Source organism: Symphodus melops, assembly GCF_947650265.1.
Source record: "Symphodus melops genome assembly, chromosome: 6".
NCBI lineage: Eukaryota > Metazoa > Chordata > Actinopteri > Labriformes > Labridae > Symphodus > Symphodus melops.
In genome coordinates this window covers 23089933-23108769 of record NC_136696.1, presented here as the reverse complement: position 1 = coordinate 23108769, position 18837 = coordinate 23089933, and the positions used below count along the sequence as shown (strand labels likewise).

General features: G+C 41.1%; 1 protein-coding gene across 1 annotated transcript in view; it reads left to right on the top strand.

Moving 5' to 3' along the window:
• The window catches only part of ppm1h (protein phosphatase, Mg2+/Mn2+ dependent, 1H), a 36798-nt gene extending 25727 nt beyond the window's left edge, over positions 1 to 11071 (top strand). Inside the window, exons 7-10 of the mRNA XM_079346109.1 lie at positions 3744 to 3807; positions 6898 to 7005; positions 9375 to 9526; positions 9931 to 11071. Coding sequence (XP_079202235.1) covers positions 3744 to 3807; positions 6898 to 7005; positions 9375 to 9526; positions 9931 to 10078 — 472 coding nt within the window. The 3' untranslated portion in view covers positions 10079 to 11071. The remainder of the gene's footprint in view (positions 1 to 3743; positions 3808 to 6897; positions 7006 to 9374; positions 9527 to 9930) is intronic.
• The last annotated feature ends 7766 nt before the right edge of the window (positions 11072 to 18837 follow it).

The following is an 18837-nucleotide window of genomic DNA, read 5'->3' as shown; positions in this document are numbered from 1 at the left end:
TTTTTACGTGCTTCAACTGATACAGATGACAGATTTTCTTCATTCCTTTTACGTGAGTTATTAATTTTATGTCACGAACAAAAGACAATTTCATCCAAAATCTTAAAAAGTCTATCTGGGCAAAATGAAAACCCCATGCCTTTAAAGGCACACTGCTGAAACAGCCTTTAAATGTTTCACCACAGGGTTTCATTGTGAGTGTTAGATTTGACTGTTAAAGAAAGCAGGATAGTGTTTATCTGTAGAAAGGAAAAGATCAGCAAAGGGATAAGAGGCCCCACTTTATCCACAGGGGGCGCCAAAAATCAGCTCAACAATGACAGATCCTCACAGGAGCTTTAAGTTGGAGCTCAGTTTAGCTAGTTTATTTGCTAATGAAAGGTTGAATTTATAACACATTGTATGTCAAATATTATGTCTAGTTGTTCTAGCTGATAGCTTAAAGCAGCTAAATATAAAGAGTATGTTTTGTCTTTGAATTAAAATGGATTTCATTCATTTACAAACGCAAGTACACTTCTTTAAATGTTTAATTCATGTGCACCTCCAAATCTCTGCTGCACATGAATTCGCTGCTTTGCATATATACATAGGAATAAAAAGTGTGGCAGGTGGAGTTGAGCTTTATGTTTCCTGACACCAGCTCGGCTCAGCAGATGTAGGTCAGTCTGTAGCTGTGTTCCATGTTGGGCCCAGATCTCGCAGCTTGTCGTCTGCTGCTAACCGCCTCGACAGCGCAGACAGCCTGATGTATTTTTAATCAGGTTCTAACCAGAAGCAAGTTCTGCTCCTTTCACCTGGACTAAGTCTGGGTCTATTTAGATGAGTACCCTGTCAACCGTGGCTCTGATGTGCGTGGATGTGACTTAACTGTGTCATCTCATATGGAGGAACTTCAGACAATCTATAGGGGCAGAGGATCTTTTTTTTTTTTTTTTTTTTAAAGCCTCTGAGCTCTCTGTCTGTACATGTACGCTCTCCTGTCTGTCTGTATGTGCAGCCAGCGTGCCCACATGCTGCGTGTATATGTGGGTGTATGCTGGCATCCCGTTCCCTCAAAGGCATTCATGATCAAGGCCACGCTCTAATGAGGGCATACTGATCTGCAGCCCACCTCTCTCTGTCTTCCTACCCTGGACTAAAGGGACGAGATGTGCGCTAGTGTTTGTAATGGTAGAAGCCACGTGGAGACATCTCAGAGTGATGGATGATGAGTGGTCAGCCATGTTTGACACGATCAAAACACCAGGGCAGTTAAACCAGCCAGGCGGAGAGAAGGGGAGGAAGAGGATGCAAGGGTGGAGAGGATAGAGAAAGGTTAATAAAAAAAAGAAAATCAGGACCACAGATAAAAATAGAGAAACAGGAGGAGAGGGAAAGGGGAGAACGTTGGTAAGATTTGAAGAAAAAATGTTCCGACACATGTGATAAATGACAATGATTAGCGCTCAAGCTGCCTGTCCGTTCCCTGATCCCACAGACAACAAATGAAAGAACAAGGGGGAAAAACACACACCTTCGTCACTGTCATACATTTTCACTCCCTCTGCTGCTTCTCCTCCTCTTCTTTTCATTCTCCACAGTGCCTTTGTGCCTGTATGACTGATATCTACACTTAACGGTGGCCTTGCTCTGTTCCTGAACGCACCACTCAATCAATAAAGAGCCTATCGACGTCGGTCAAAGAGTTTATTTGAACCCTGCTGTCAAATGCTTCGATTTGTCTGACTCATCCGGTGCTGACACTGAAACCCGACCACATTGTCACCTCGAAGTCTGTCGATGTCTGTGCATTTGAATGTTGACTTGTATATAGCTGTGTGTTTGTGCTAATGTTTCTCTGTCACCCCTATTTGCACCGAGCGGCGATGACATCACTCCTCTCCTGCCCGTCTTTCATCACCTGCAGAGACGATGATAGACCCTCCTCCGATCACCGTCCTTTCTTCCCCCATTTTGTCGATCTCAGTCAGTCATGCGATTTCAGTTTACTTGCTGTCTCTTGAATGTGAAGGCGCTCAGACTTGTGGTCAAACAGTACGGCCTTTGAGCTAACTCTCCTTGGCCTTTTTTTTTTTTTTTGCTCTGTGTCCCAGAATAGGGAGCGGGTATTATAACAGGATTAATGTGTTTGTGTCTCCCTCTGTCACACACTTGTTATCTCAAGTCTGACAGGGTGGATTCGCAGTAAACAAAAGTCTCAGGAGAGATGCTGTCCCCAAAAGCAGGCTACGGGGATTTCATTCAAGATGTCTTTGAATAAAGACATAAAGAGTGTCTCTATGCATCAGTGCTTCTTGTCCTGGAGATAAAATAAAAAAGAAGTGAGGACTGTTTTAGCAGGAGAATAGTGGTTCTTTTTTTCCAAATAGAGAGTGCAAGAGTTCTCCTAGTATAGTTAGTGCCTCTTTTGGTGCTTAGATTAGGTTTCATATCATCAGGTTGCTGTTTTAGAGGTTTTTCCACACCATGAATATTGCAAACATTAGTGAAAGAATTTTTCTCTTGGTCGTTTTTTTTGTGCTGCTGCACTTCGCTCCAAAGATGCAAAAATGAATGTTTTTCGCATCCAGAGATCCTCAGGCTGCAGACTGTGTTTCTGTGTTTGTGGGCTGCATTCGTGGTGATACTCCTCGCTCTGCACACTGTTATAAAAGTGCTGAGTGCAGCAGTATAGCGCTCGCCTAAGGTGGAAACATATGGTCTCTCTGAGTGGAACCAGCAGTAATGTAAAAACCATCCTGGTCTCTCCTAATCTTCTTCACAGCAGCTGAAATATGTAGGATGAAGTGAGTGAGGCCAGCATATGAGTCATATGATATTCAAAAATATGGCTTTTGGGTCTAATTTAAGCAGCTTCTCAGACTAAAAAGCTGCTATTGATTACATTATTATACATTTAAAAGCAATGTCTATTAACTTCTTAACTCTGTCTTTGACATTTATGACCTGATCTCCTTTGGTTTATAGGCTTAAAGAAAGAATAACTAACTGAAATTATTGACCAAGGAACGGCCATAGTTCAAACAGACAACAATTTTCCTTAAATATCTGCTGAGAGTGTAGAAACTTTTTCCTTATTTATTGGAAATGTGCGTGTCCTTTCTGGTACTGTATACTGACACAGCAACAGCATGGGTTTGGAGGTCTGAGTAAAAGTGAAGGGTTCACTTCAAGTTCCTGAGCTGTTGAGGTAAGAAGTGTATCCTTAGACTTGGCATGAGTGCGTACATTATTCTACACTCTTCTTTTCTTTGTGCCGCTGCTTCGTCTGGTCTCAGTCTGAACATGGTAAATTATTCATCAGTTGGGAAAGTTTAAACACTGCTCCGAGAGCAAGGGGATGTAAACGTGGATAGTCTTGCATCATTCATCCGCTTTACATCGGAAACCTTCAGAAACATGCATTGCAGGCGCACACACAACTGCAGCGGTAATCTAAGAGTGTCTCATACATGCATAGACGTCTACTCTATGTCACTAGGGAGACTTTTACAAAAAAAAAAACTGTTACAGAGAAAAAGAGAGAAATATGCTAAGGGACTGTGTAGTGTTCTGAGTGATGTCTGGGAGGATTTCTTTCCCTCACTGTCTTTCCTATTCCTCTGGTTGTGCACTTTCTCTCTCACTGCCAGTGCTTCAGCAGCAGCAAGGCCTGCGGGGGGGGCGATGCATCTCTGGCACGTGCAAGCTGCCTGCCATAAACCAAAAACTCATTAAAGTGTACTCTCTTCCCTGCACAGGGCTTATAAAACCATTGACGACGATGACCTGAAGTTTCCCCTGATCTACGGCGAGGGCAAGAAGGTAAGGAGTGGTCAGACCGCCGCTGGCTGAGTTACTCGCCTGGCCTTGTGTGTTTCGCTGTAATCAAAGCTCTCCAGGGCTCCATTACTCAAATCTTCGACCCCGGCCCCTTCACATTCCCCCCGTCACTGTGTGGAGGAGACAGCCGCTGGAAAGCATTCCTGGGGCCTTTCTCCACAAGTATTCATAACCACTGACATATAATGTAGCACAGAAAGCATCTGATCTAATTCAGTGTATTAGCACATTGTCCCATTTACTCTCACATCACGCTCAGTTTGGGAAGTTAAAACGTTGTTGTAATGTGTTTTACTCTGTATGTTGAAAAAATCTGGAGGGGAATCTTTCCGTATTTGAAAGTGAAAAACTGTGCCTCTCAGCACTCACACGTTAATCGTGGTGCAATTAAGGTCTGAAATTAAAGCATTCATGTTTTTTTAATTGCATTGATCAAGTGTAATTTTGTCCCCTTAGGCGTGTCGTAGCTAAGAAATCACACAGACAGCATTGTCTCCTAGCAGGCACAGTGATGTAAAAGTACAACACCTTTGTACCTTTTTAAATGCTTCATTTTACTTGAAAACAAGCTCCGTTGACAAGTCAAAAGTAATATCCACCTCGCGAAATCAAACATTTCCCCTTTTTACCATCCTTTGCAGCTGTTTTTATTCACTTTTTGATCTGTATCAAGTTCCTTTTTCTGTGGTTAAGTTAATGAGTTAAATTGAAATTTGTTTAAAATGTAAGCAGTTTTGAGATAATATAAGCAGTTTTGTATCTCAACAGGAAGTTAAGTATCCTTGGCTTTAGCCAGCTGAAAAATGCAAAAAAAAAAAAAATCCAATCTAAAAACAGTTTTGAAAAGCAAAATAATGGTATTTCAAACACTTTTGTATAATGCCATTAATTGCAATGAAATTACATAGCATTTAATGGCAATTTAAAAAAAAAATTGACCACCCTAAAAAAACATTACACTAGCTACTTTTTTAACAAAAGCTAAGACTAGCAAATAACCAAGTGGCCAACTAGTGACTGAATGCTGACCGAAGCATGTGTTGTTCTAATGTGTAAAACTATCAAACAGTATATTTGCTTTTACACAGTTCTTAACTAACAGTGTTTTCTGGTAAGTGGCTGAATGCTAACTTTAACATTGTTTATACTGTATCTTGAAGTATGACCAGCTTGTTCTCTGGATTTCAGAAAGGTCTAAAAGTTTCTAATCAATAGAAGGCAGTACAAAAACCCTAACCTTAAATATTTGACTAACTACACAGTAATACAGTATGACAGCTGTTGAGCCTCCCACACTGAGCACGACTTAGAGAAAAATAGCCACAATAGCACTAAACCAGCTAGGAGTCAAAGGTGAGGCTCTCACCTGAGCCAACTGCTATTGGATGAAAAAGAGTCTGAAGGCATATGAGAAGTGTCCATATGTTAATTGGATCATAATGCCCTTTAACCACTAACTTGCAGGAGATTCTTCTGAGTATTCTGACAGAAGCCATGAAAGAAAAGGTCAAAATCTCAGCACACTGTTCATGACATTTTCCTTTCCCCAGTGATGCTGTACATGTGGCGCTGTGCAGCATCTTGTCCTTGTGGCATCGAAAAGGTCAGCGAGGAAACACGATAGATCTGAATATGTTTAACTTTGGCCTCCTCTAGTTTTTAGTTGAACACAGACAGACAGTAGATTTACATTTGACTGATGACTGGGGCAGATGTCACCCCACAGCGCTCCCTGCCTTCAACCACGTACAGGTTCGCCCCTGCACAGTCGGCCGTGCCCACGTCGTGTCCTCTGTCCTTTGAAGTGAGGTGCAGAGATGGATGTCGAGATAGAAGAGTGAGGGGGCTTTGTGCGAGGGAGAGAAACGCCAGAGCACTTCAAAGCCCGACGTGCAGCTCGCTGGGCCCCAACGCTCAACAATTAATCCCAGGATGTTTCCCCTTCTCCGCCGGAGGAGCTTTGCCGCCACTTTCAAGCGCTCTTGCTTTTCTCCACCTCTCTGTCTCCTTCTCTTCTGTGTCTCTGTGCTGCATACTGATTCAGGCGCTTTGCTAACAGGCCTCAATCGCCCTCACACTCTCTCCTCGTCCTTATGTGCCTCCCTTGTCACACATGCTGTACAGTAGATTCAATTAGCCCAGTTCCCTAGAAGCCATTTTTAGAAGCGGCAGTGGTGATCTATGCAGACAGAAAGAGTCAATAACATTTTTGTAAAGCTAACAAAATGAGTTTGATGGGGTCTGGGGCTCAGGGGAACCTTCATTAGGCATTTGCACAATTGGAAGGTGCTGTCTCTAAGCTTGTGTTTATTTGCCTGAATGCTGCTCATACATCCAGATACTCTAGGAACTTTTCTAATGTTCAAACTAATGATAAAGTTAGCCAAACTGCGTTGGAAGCCTAAAGAGACAAAAAAAACCCCACCATTCATTTGTATTCCAGCTGCATTTAAATACAAAGAGTAAGAACCTCTCTACTAGACTCTACAAAATGATGAATGGTGTTCAGCTTGTATAGTGCAATTCTGGCCTCCTGAGTACTTGTATGGCTTTTACACCAAGAAACTTATCCCAATCATTGACATCCATACAATACACCAATGACAAAGCAGCAGGAGCAACTTGCAGGGGTTAACTGTCTTGCCTAAGGACACATCGGATGGATGGATGGATGGATAGATGGATGGATGGATGGATAGATGGATGAATGGATAGATAGAGGGAGGATGGATAGATAGAGGGATAGATGGATGGAAAGATGGATGAATGGATAGATGGATGGATTGATGGATGGATGGATAGATAGAGGGAGGATGGATAGATAGAGGGATAGATGGATGGAAAGATGGATGAATGGATAGATGGATGGATAGATGGATGGATAGATGGATGGATAGATGGATGATAGATAGAGGGATGGATGGATGGATGCAGAAGCTCGGGATTGAAACCCTGAACTTCCGGTCAAGAGACGACCGACTCGACCAACTGAGCCACAGCTGCTAGTCCTTGCACACAATTAAGTTCTTTCTAGTTGGTTTCTAATTGAGCTTGTCCTTCTTTTCTTTGCAGGCTCGTGTGCTGGCAACCATCGGGGTCACCAGAGGTCTCGGGGACCACAATCTCAAAGTGCACGACTCAAATATCTACATTAAACCCTTCCTGTCCTGCTGCCCAGAGGTAGGCTCCACTTCATCCTTCACTGTGCTCACATCAACACGGAATAACTTGTCCATCAGACAGAAACCAGAGTGACAGTGACCGTATTTTATAACTTTAAGTAACATTTATTATTTTAATCAACTCAGTTGTTGCTGAAAACATATAATCATCACTCACTTAACAGTACATGGCATTTGAGCATTTCTGAATATGCGACTCACGTCATCTCTTCATGTTTTATTTTATGGTAGAACTTTCCTTTCACTTTGCCTTTTTCACCTCATTGTCCAGATAAAATTAGAGCACAGAGGTAATGATGTATAATGCCTTTAGCCATTAACAGTCCACACTATGAACTGCGTGGTCAACGGGCACATTAACATTCCCCACCAGCCGCCGCTCTCAAATGACTCCTTTCCTTCCCGGTGTCTGCTGCTCATGATTGCAGTAGTCGCAAAGCCCACAAATTCCCTTGATCTTTAATTCATTGCCCTCCGAGTTCAGTCGTAGTTCATCCTCTTTTTTGATGTTGCGATGTTGTTGTTTTTTTTGCATGTATCCCTTCTTATGTACGCATAGTTGCTGTTGGTGATGTGAGCACATTTTAAGTACAATTCCAGTAAGATGTTAAATGCAGGAATTCAAACGTGTGGGAGAGCTGAGGGAGCGCCTCGTAGTAATCTTGCCAGCCCTTCCGGCAAACACGTCAAGTTAGAAATACTGATTTCTTTTTTGGGTTGTACAAAGCAGTTCTTACAAAAGAGCTAACCTTGACACTTAAAGTCGTTAGATTATGCTCAGCAGAAATCAAACATGGACCAAGGGTCAAAAATGTAATGGATGAGTCAGCACCTCTCCTTCGGAGATGTTTTTCAACGTTTAAATCCTCATTGCAAAATCGATTGCAATAACTTCTGTCTCTTCTAAGGATGGATAGAATCTGTCCTTTACTCCTTGTCAAAGCTTGACTTAATTCTCAAGGTTTTCCATTACACAAAGGCTTGTGATGCACACACACACACACAGGTTATTCTGCCTGTAGCCTCAGCAGTTAGTTGGAGTATCTACTTTGAATAGGCGACTCTAGCAAAGGAAACGCATGGAGCCACTGAACTATGCCAGAGTCCAAGGTCTCGGTGTGTTCTTAGATATGCTCAGGCAGAGTTATTAAAAAGTATTTGCCTTGCAACAGTTGCCACAGTAACAGCTCTCCTCTTATAAGGATACCATTGAAAGAAGAGTTATCAGAAACATTTGTAGATGAGGATGTGCTGAGGAAAAGGGAAATCTTACCGCAGTGTTTGTACTTTTAAGATACTTCACTCCAGTAAGCGCCTCCGTTACTCTAAATAATCCACAAACCTTATTTTGGACAGCTTTCATTGACTATTACACCGACTGTATCTGGTCCATCAGAAACATCCCAGTTGTACTTAAATACAGGCATATAAGTCATTCTTAGCTGTTTTTAATGTGCTAACCACCACATGATGTGTGCCCAGAATGCTTACCTTGAAACTAAGATGGTGAACATCAAACGTTTACTTTGGTGTACACAAGCAGGATTTTATTAAGTTGTGTTTTCTCTCTGGAAAAGAAAGTTTAAAAAAAAAAGGATAAACAACAAAAAACACGTTTACCAGTAGTCATGTTTTTTTTCAATGGCCTCTAGATGTTCTCAATACCCATAATGCATCGCTCTCCAAAAAAACAAAAACACAATAGCCGCTCAAAGTTGAGAGAACTGTTGAGTTTTACTTAATGGATAATGGTTGATTAAAACAAAAGAGAGAGAGAGAGAGACAGAGAGAGAGAGAGAGAAAGTGAACAGAGCTAAAAATATCAATCCCTATCTCATAACAACATCTTACAAATCAAGGTGGCTCATTTGCTAGTAGAAAAAAGAGCATTTAAATTCAGACCGACCAAACAGTCAAATTTGAGCACAATTTATTTAACATGGTCAGTCGGTAATTAATGTGAATTAGTTCGCTGAGTTTGGCTAACATTAGCACTACCAGCCTTCGAACTCATCACATCCACATGCCCATGCTAAGGCTATGCAATGATCCGGTTAATATGACAGTTCAACCTAACACAGCATAGATACATATACTTTATCTCATTTTTCTCGAAAAAAAAATCTGCCAAACTGTCCTTTTCTTACCAGATGTTATCCATTCACTGTGCTTGTTTACATCCAGGTAGTAGAGACGGGAAAGCGGCTTCATTAACCGGAGCAACAGCTCTTACAATTCTGAATACAATGTGTGAATGCAGCACATTTGATTTGACATATTCATCGTAAATGAATGTAACAGGTTGAAATGACTTCTAGAGACCATGCATCCCTAACTCTTGCCTCTTTTCCCCCCATGCATGATAAGGTGAAAGTTTACCCTTTGGCTCAGTGCGAGCATGGAGCTGATGACGTGCTGGTGCTGGGAACTGACGGTCTGTGGGACGTCCTCTCAAACCAGGAAGTAGCTGAAGCTGTCACCAGTTTCCTGACAAACTGCGACCCTGACGACCAGCACAGGCATGTTTGACTCATCCTGTCACGGCTGAACTTCCTCTCAACCCTGTCTCTTTTTTTGTACAGGATGAAAACTGTTTTCTTATTATGCAAATTTCCAAACATTAAGATAAGTAATGTCTCTGATGTCAAGGAAAAGCTTTTGAGACTATTAATTAGGCAATCTCACTCTAATTCTCGTTAGCTTGGTTGGAAGTTTTTAAATGTGCTATATAAAAAAAAATTATTATTATTATTATAGTGTAGTTCGAAAGTTCATCTTAATTCAGATTTTCTTTCCTCATCTGGCTGCAGGCAGATGTTTCTTAGAATATTGTTCTAATAATTATCAGGTGTTAAAATCTTCTTATTGTACATCACAGCTGATTGAGTGTGCTGTTTTCGCTCATTCCGTTTTGTTTTATTAGGTACACAATGGCAGCTCAAGACCTCATAATGAGAGCCCGCGGGGTGCTGAAGGATCGAGGCTGGAGGATATCTAACGACAGATTAGGCTCAGGAGACGACATCTCTGTCTACATCATCCCTCTCATGTACGGAAACAAGCAGAACTAGAACACTTAGAAAGTACAAACAGAAACCAAGTCATAACCCTCCCTTTCCAACTTATCTTCTGAATTTTTCCTCACCTCCTTGTGCTCTTTTTTGAAAGTGCTTTAATGTGGACTTTCCTCCTCTGCTAAAGGGATCATAGACGTTTCTGGTCAGAGATGGGATCTATATCCAGGCTTTTTTCCTGTCAGTCACCTCAAAGCAGGATGATTTATTTCCACTCCTTCCTTTTTATGGTTAAAAAAAAAAACTTAAGAAGAAGCCATCTTGAATTTGTTGTGTGGCAATGCCTGATGTTGAGAGCATGGACTCTCATAGATGAGGTGGTGACGTGCATCTCAGGATTGCTGTTGCAAACTATTGCACAATATTTATAAATGTATAAAAATAATGTAAATACTCCAAGGGGTAAGATATGAAGAGCGTGTTCAGTTGAACACTTGTACAGTGTAAAAAAAAAAAAACCTAAAGGCTGAAGTAGCTGCGTTTTAATCAAACTTCAGCTGTCTCATGTTAGAGCTTTTAAATTTGCTTGACAGTAAGTTAGCTGGTTTTCTTAACGCTGCAGTTTTTGTTCATTTGTTTCCCATTACAATGCATTTGCAGCTCAGGATTCAAGGATAAAGGCTACCTTTGTACCATTTTAAGAATATCTTCCAACAAGAATGCAAAATCTCAAAATTTACCAATATAACCTGGCAGCCCATTTTCTATAATGCAATGTTGAAGGTGTGAAGTTTGAATACCAGTTTCAAGAGATTATTTTCTCCTGTGCCAAGTCATACAAATGTCAAGAATCAAACCATTTGTCATCATCAAAAAAATTAATCCAACTGATGAAGTCCAAAGAGAGATCTGGTCATTTATCAAGTTAAACAAAAGATTTAATTACTGTGAGGCAATTTACGTTAACATTAGCCAGCATCTTAGCTTACATTTCTGTTTGATGGTGTTCCATGATGTTATTGGTAATTGCAATAAAATCTGTTGACAAACTGTTTTAAAAGTCTTTAATGATTAATAAACTCATTTTCTGTTGTAAGATGTGACACTATCAAATGATGTAAGCTTGCACACGGTTGAATGCTAATGTTAGCTGCAGTCTCATCTGCTAGCTTAAGAGGTTATCAAGTATGTTGTTTTATCTTGAATACAGCTTTCTTGTTCAGTCACATTTCTTCATGTAGGGTCTTCTCTGTTGTTGATCATTCGAAAACGGTTGAATATATTGAGCATTACATCAGAGAAAAAATGGCCAATAGGCCTATGTGCGATTATGTCAATTAAATCTAGCCCAGTTTTTACATTAAAATTTAAAAGGACAGTTATGTTATTGTTATGTTATTATTTACCATTAGACATCTACCTCATAATTTCTCCCCCTTTTTTGTGACACCCTTTCCAAATGTTGCCATTATCAGCTTTAAGTGGCTGTTAGCAGGCGATATCAGGCGCACTATGAGCTCCTACCAGTGCCATTATTGTGAATTTGCTCCTATACCTGCTACATTTGTATGAATGTTTTCAGAAAAGCACTGAAGCAAAAAAAAAAAACCAAAAAACCCTGAAGGCTCTGGTGTTATACATAATCTATTTTGTAATGTGTTCTGTACTCTAAACCGCCATCACCACACCCATATACTTCTGCACCTTTTCTCTGAATCAGCTGGATGTATTTCTGCACTAAGAGAAACTTGTGAAATGTAAAATGATTTGAACGTCTCTCACACTAACGGAAAAAGTCCCATCATTACAGAAATTTAAATAGATAATACAAAGATTGTGTGTCTATTCAAACAATTTGACCTTAACTCAGAGGTCCTCTACATGTAGTTCAGTTTAATTGTTTAGCTTTGGTATAATTGTGCGCTACTATGTCGCTTAATCGCTGCAGTGAAGAACGGAACAGAGTAATATAATTTTGATGTAAAAATGTAAATATGTTTTCAGTGGACACAATTCTCTCCTTTCTATTACTGTAAGTGATGTACATCTTACTGGAACAAGACGTAATTTGTACCGTTTGAGAATCCTGGTAATAATGGTTTACATGCTCATTTTTCTGCTGTATTAAAATTTGAATGGACACTTTGTGACCTTTACACTTTTTTCCCACCTTCCTTCCTCGGCTGTCAGTGATAGGAGTGCAGATAAACTGCTGATAAGATATCCTGTTTTTTCCTGATGTGTAATCGGAAGCCCTAAGTAGATGCATAGCCATACTTTTTATTTACATTTATTAAAGCTAAAAAGTTGTTTTAGTTGTTCTTGTTATCTTTGTTTGAATTAGCTGGTTTTCCCTTTAAAACCGGGTTATTTCATCTCATTATTTCGACATAATAAAGCTTGTTTCATGAGATGCATGCGATCTGCAAAACTAAAAAGCAACAGGCTGGTCAGCTAATAAGCAGCAACAAGACATGCCATGTTGCTTTTGCTCAAACTAATCAGTAAATTAAATCTATTCTGTTTTGTGCTTGTGCAACTTTTGAGTATGAAAGATCAATAAGTCAAGTTCCTCAGGAAAAAAAGGGTCTGCTTTGGGCCTCCGTCGTGTAAGTGTTTACAATGTAATATATATTTTAAGCTTTTGTTAAGCCTACAATCCTAAAATCAAAGTCATGACCGACCTTTACTGTTAAACTTCAACTCACATAAAGTCAATTAAAAAAAGACGATTTAGTATATGCATCTATATAAGATATAACTTTATTGATCCCCAATGACTATGACTACAACATCTTAAAGTAAATGCAACCCTCGCAAGACACCGTAGGAACTCTTGGCCTGAATGGGGCCATACTCCCTTACCATCCAGTGTTTCTTTTTGATAAGCTCAGCCCCACTCTTGACAAAGTGTGTCACATTAAGACCAAAAGGAATATGTGGATGAAGAGTATCAGTCTACAGAATAGCCTGACAGAAGATTTCATGGTGAAGGCTGCTGCAGCGGGGTGCAACTTAACACTGAAGCACACACACTCTGAAATAAATGAAAGACAGCTTGATCACTTCTTTTCAACAAAAGAAGATTTTCATCCTCATTCCAACTAGAGTTTCAAGAATTTATTGTAAGTGAGAGCAGGTGTGGAACAATGAAAAAAGACATCCTCATTTTTAGCTGAAACCTAAATCGTGCTGTGATACCAAATACCTGACGGCAAAGATGGAAATCCAATCAGCGATCAAACCTCTCAGTGTGTGACGTGACAGCGCTTTCACATGAAAATGGTGCATTCCAAAGTCTTTGTGAGCAGTACAAGGACACTCGAGATTTTTTTGGCACGGGGAACCTTCACATTACGCTGCATACCTTTAACTTTTCAAATGCACGCTGTGAACCAGTGTTTTAAGTGTTCTTTTTGTTGCACCTTCTTGAGCTCCTCGCTCCCTTTGACAGTCAGCTTGTTGAGATTCCTTTTTAATTGCCACTGCTAACATTCTTTTTTTCCAAAAATGATTCAGAAAAGTGTAATGAATTTGGCAATTCATAAAAGGCTGTATAATTTACAGAGGATTGACACTTCTCTGTGACACTATAAGAACCCATGAAATGGATGCTAATAATAGTTGGAGTCTGGCAGGTTTGCCTGTGCCAAGCATGAAGCAGGTAACGTCAAAATATTGTTCCAGAGATTAGACCCTTTAAAATGCTTTATATTTGCAAACACACTAACCGATGTTTGATGGCGGAGCTTAAAATAGGCCTCTCGTACAATTGACATTTTGACTCATTTCTGTAGACACTGTCGTCAATAACAATTATGGCTCTGTTCGTGACAAAATGCTGTCTGTGAAAAGGCCTTTGAAGGCCATCTTTGTGTTCCTTTCATCCCTTCAGTTGCATGACAGTTTCATTTTGTGCAAGATGCTCACACATCTGACTTTAACAGTTAACTCAATTAGACTTTGTATACTCATTTATAACTACAAAGATGCACAACACAATTCATGTCCCGTGGCGTTTCCATTCATATAACCAAGTTGTTTTTTTCTTTTTGTACTCCATTATCTTTTCCTTTCAGCGGCTAATTTGTATTATATAAAGTGAGTCTTTGATATTTTTTAACCAAAACAAGTTGAAGGTAAGAAGTGGAAAGTAGAGAGCTGGAGGTTTATGAATCACACAACAGTAAAACACTTACATTGGGTCTACCTTTATAAATGTCTTCATACACACTTAGATAAAGTGCTGTCGTGGGAGTCTCACACTCCTGGCTCTCTGCAGGAGCTGGAGGGGCCATCTGGTTCCCACAGGCCGCCCTGCATCCTCCTCCAGTCAGGCCAGCACTGATCTGGCACTCCACTCCTACTCTCCACACGTGTTTGTTTGTGTGTGTGTGTGTGTGTGCGCGCATTTGTGTGTGGTCCAGATTGGATGACGGCAGTGATGACACAGTCATTCCTGTGGGTGGCTTGTTTTTCCAAGGTTACAGCACTCCCACCCCACCCGTGGACAGATCTGAGGGAGATGCTGAGTGGGCTTTCAGTGAGATACTCATCTCCTCTATGCTGCTGAGGTGACAGGCTCAGAGCCTCTTTTCAGATTACAAAAATAGGTACCATTTTTATTCTACCGGTATTTGAATTTCTACGTTCAAAATAAGGCTGCCTGAAAATTAGGATCATTTCTCAAGAACAGATTTTTATCTGAACTTCAAATCCTTGAGGTCTTCAGTGTAGTAGAGCATAAAACAAGTCAGGCAGCGAATCCTCCCACATTGAGAAATGTGCTGCTCAAAATGGCCTGAATGATTACTGTATAATCAAAGTAAAGTCATTCACTGATACTGTCATTCAGAACAGCTATTTGATCAGCTCTGCTTGGTCGCCATTATTCTGTTCACGAGTTTCAAAGATGGTCAAACATTGTCTTTTAAAGGTTTAAAAAAATCTGTAAATTCACAATTCACCAAACGAAGACTATCATTTCCAACCAACTATGAGAATACATAAGACTACAATCATGGCTGCAGTAATGCCATGATAGACTGATCTGATACAAACTAATTGCATACAGTTTTGGATCATTTCATTGATGTTTATTTGGGAGAAGTTGTTGCTTTTTATCGTTCCATTTCGAGTATCCAGTATCTTTCTGTGCCTCTGGCAGCTGGTTGACAAAGACATAATGAATTACCATGATCTCTGATGGGCATTAAAAATTCTTATTGAAGACCAAACTGTCCATCAAGAAAATAATCCACAGATGAAGCGATGACAGAGAGCCAACGATTGTGGACTGCAGTCCGATTTAAACAAAAGCACAAGTTCATAAAACCAGAAAGGTTTGCATTTTACGCAAAATGATTAAAAGCAGTTGCACTGATCGATCACTAATATTTTTTGTAAAAGCACGAATTTGCAGACGTTGCTTTACAGAGGCATGTGTGAAGGTATTTAGTGGACACGGTGCACACACGCAAGGGTGGACTGTCCCGTCAGGACGAGGGTGCGGCTGCATCAGCCGTGCAGCTGTGATACCCATCTGAGCGATGAATTTTCCACTGGGGGCTCTAATTTACTGCTTTCGGGCTTTGGCTGCCTTGAGTGTGATTTATCTGTGGGCCGGCTCAAATGAGAGCTCTGACACAAGATGGATGAGGAGGACAGGGGCTGCCTCGGCTCTGCTCACTGGTCCATAGACCAGCTCCTTTTACAGTCTGGATATGATGAATGATGTTTTGGTTTTACCCTGGAGGCTGGATTACTTACATTTCTTACACTACACAAACACTTGTGTGAATAAATTAAACGCAGACGTGTAGGACTCCAACAGACAGCGTGTTTTGTTTACTCGTCTTCTTGTTCTTTTTCAACCTACAAAATGTATTGTTCAACGTCTGCACAGAAGCTAGTGGGCGAAGACAAACTAAACTCCGCGTAACACTATCAAGTGTGAACTCGTAAATATTTCAAAGAAGTCTCTCTGGAAGGTCAAAAGCAGGATTCAATCCCTACTCAGTCAGGCAATAAATGATTGGCCTGCTATCATTTGAATGTGATTGGGGGGGGGGGGGTCTGATGAACACAAGACTGCAACCCCCTGCATGGTTTCATCGACCCGGGCACGCTGCCTGGCCCCTGCAGCTAATCAAAGCTCATTACCCATTCTCCCCCCCCCCCCCCCCCCTCCACCACGAGACCCCTGACTACCCATACTAATGTGATACAGAGCAAACCAGATGCTGCTGGGCTGCAGAGAGAGGATTTCAAAGGTTAAGTCACAACAGCATGACCCACATTAGCGCTCAGCTCACAGAGCTCAGCGAGGACACCACTGCTCCAACGCCTGTGGGGGTTAGGTCATGTGGTGCGTCTGTCTGTGCATACCATAGAGTTTAAGTACTGAGGCATCCAGATTTAGTATAATAATCTGATTATTAAAGCCAGCAGCGCTGCACAGATTTATGTCTGAGCTCTGGCCCTGCACATAAGAGGTGCTTATATGCAGGGAGAGAACACACTTACACACATACACTGACACGCTATCTGCTCCAGTGTGTGATGGTATGCAGCATTATCAACAAAGGACGTCGGGGAGAGCCATAAAGTCAGCCTTTGTGTATGGGAGCAGATGTATTGTAGGATACCTCTGTGGGCAGCAGGAGCCACGTCACTCCTCTCCTCATAGCAACCAGTACAGTTGACCTACATGCTTCCTTTTACACAGCCCACTCCGCTTCATGTGTTGGGAAAAACGATGCAAATCCATAAGCAGACATCGACTTACTTTTGCATTTGGAAGTGTGCAGTCAAAGTCTAAGAAGGAAAAAAAAAATGCATGTGATTCCCCATCTTAAACCATGCAAGCTTTAGCCCCAATCCTGCAGAAGAAAGAAAGACGTGGTGGCACTCTTTAAAAAAAAAATAGATGAATGTCAGTGAGGCGATGTTAAATTAAAACAGCATACAAGAAAGTGCATTTTCCTCCAACAGTCATTCCCTGTTTTATTAGATGAAACGTGATACATTTGTTAGAATGCTATAGAAACAATTAAAAGGGCACAAGCCGGATAAAAAAAAAAAGCAGTAAATTACAGCTTCAAATACAACACTGCAGATAGCTGCAGAATCAGCGGGTTATATTACCTGTTTTAACCGTATTACAGCGTTGAGAGCAGGGGCTGCTTTTTTCTCTCCTTCTCCCTCGGCTGAAGTGGAGACACCAGCACTAGCAAGGCAGTAGCTTGCGCAGTCATCTCCATAGCGGGCAGTGTCACAACCCAACCAACAGCACAAACTACTACCTCAGCCAGTGCGTGGTCAAAAGGCGATTGCAGGGCGGGGAAAAAAATAAAAATAAAATGATAGCGCAGAAGGAGAAATACAACGTCCGAAGTCGACATTCCCATGCAGCCGGAGCTGCTCCGTCCTCTCCCGCTTCTCCTCCTCTTCTGTGCAGACTTGAAATAAGAGGGGAAACCCCGCCCAAGCAGACCCGCTCCCTCCATCCATCCATCCTCCTCCTCCTCCTCCTCCCTCCCTTTCGTCAAATGCTAACCACAAACCGGTCCTTTCCCCTCATATGACCTAGTGGAGGATCCGAAACGCAGGCTCGGGGACCTCCACTGGGACACAGAGAGCGGTTGGAGCGGTCCATGAAGCTTGCAGGGGGGATGGTGCCATCATGTAATGTTGTGTGTGGGCACAAGGGACCGCGAGATGAAGTGTTAAAGAGTTGTTTCCCATTGCAGAGGTTTCCCTTTTCTCACTACAACACCACCTACTGCTCAGTGTTGACACTTCATTCTGTGAAGTACAATAGAAAGCTTATTGTTTAAAGACACTCTCCTGCTGTATCCTCGACCTTACATTTCTATAAAAATTTTAACTCTGAGATATGCAAGTTAAATTGTTAATCTCTGAAACTAATGCAAAATTCAAGTGGTCTAGTTTCAGCCTGATATTTTTGGCAGCGCTGTTTTAGTCACAATCTAATTCAAGTTCAGCTGACTGGATTGTGTCCACAAGGGAGAGCCATTCAGTCATCACATCTAGGACAAAAACATAACACAAAAAAACAAAAAAAAACATTTAGACAAGGGTGCGTTGAACATCCTATTGCTAGTCATGTAAGACAGGCACAAAATGTAACGTTTTCTTTACACGTCCCTAATGATTGGTCGAAACCTGAAACACGAGTCAAACGAGAGAAAACCTCTCATTAACTGTTTTAGGGGAATTGTGAGAGTGAACATTAAAACCAGAAAACAGAAATAGCATTTAAGATACATTTGCTCAAATTGTACATGTACTGAGTAACATAGTAAAAGACGGCAAAGTTTGCGACAAGCTGATGTCTGTCTGTCATTGCTGACCCCTACAGGACAAAAAAAAGTAGCAGCCTAAAATCCAAACAACGGCACCACCTGCAGTCACTGAGTGGTATAACCACATTCTGATACCATTTTCTACTTTTGTTTTGGATTTTTACATTTAAACAAGAGTACACCTTAACTGGTGGTGAACTCTAAACAAGCCCTAATGAATTTGAAATAATGTAACACAATTCTATGAAGACATGATAGAAAAATTTAAATGTACAGTATGTGTACGTTCAGCCACTAGGGGGCTCTTTAACAAAATAATAGGCTAACAAAAAAAACGTCGAGGTTGACAGGGAATCATGGAACCGATTCTCTTGGCTACTAAAAGCGCGACCTTGATGTAATGTATCCAAGTATACTTGGACACATTTGTTTCCATCGCAGTAGCACATACTGAAACAGTACAGCAGCTTTCAGTTGCAGTTCCCACTT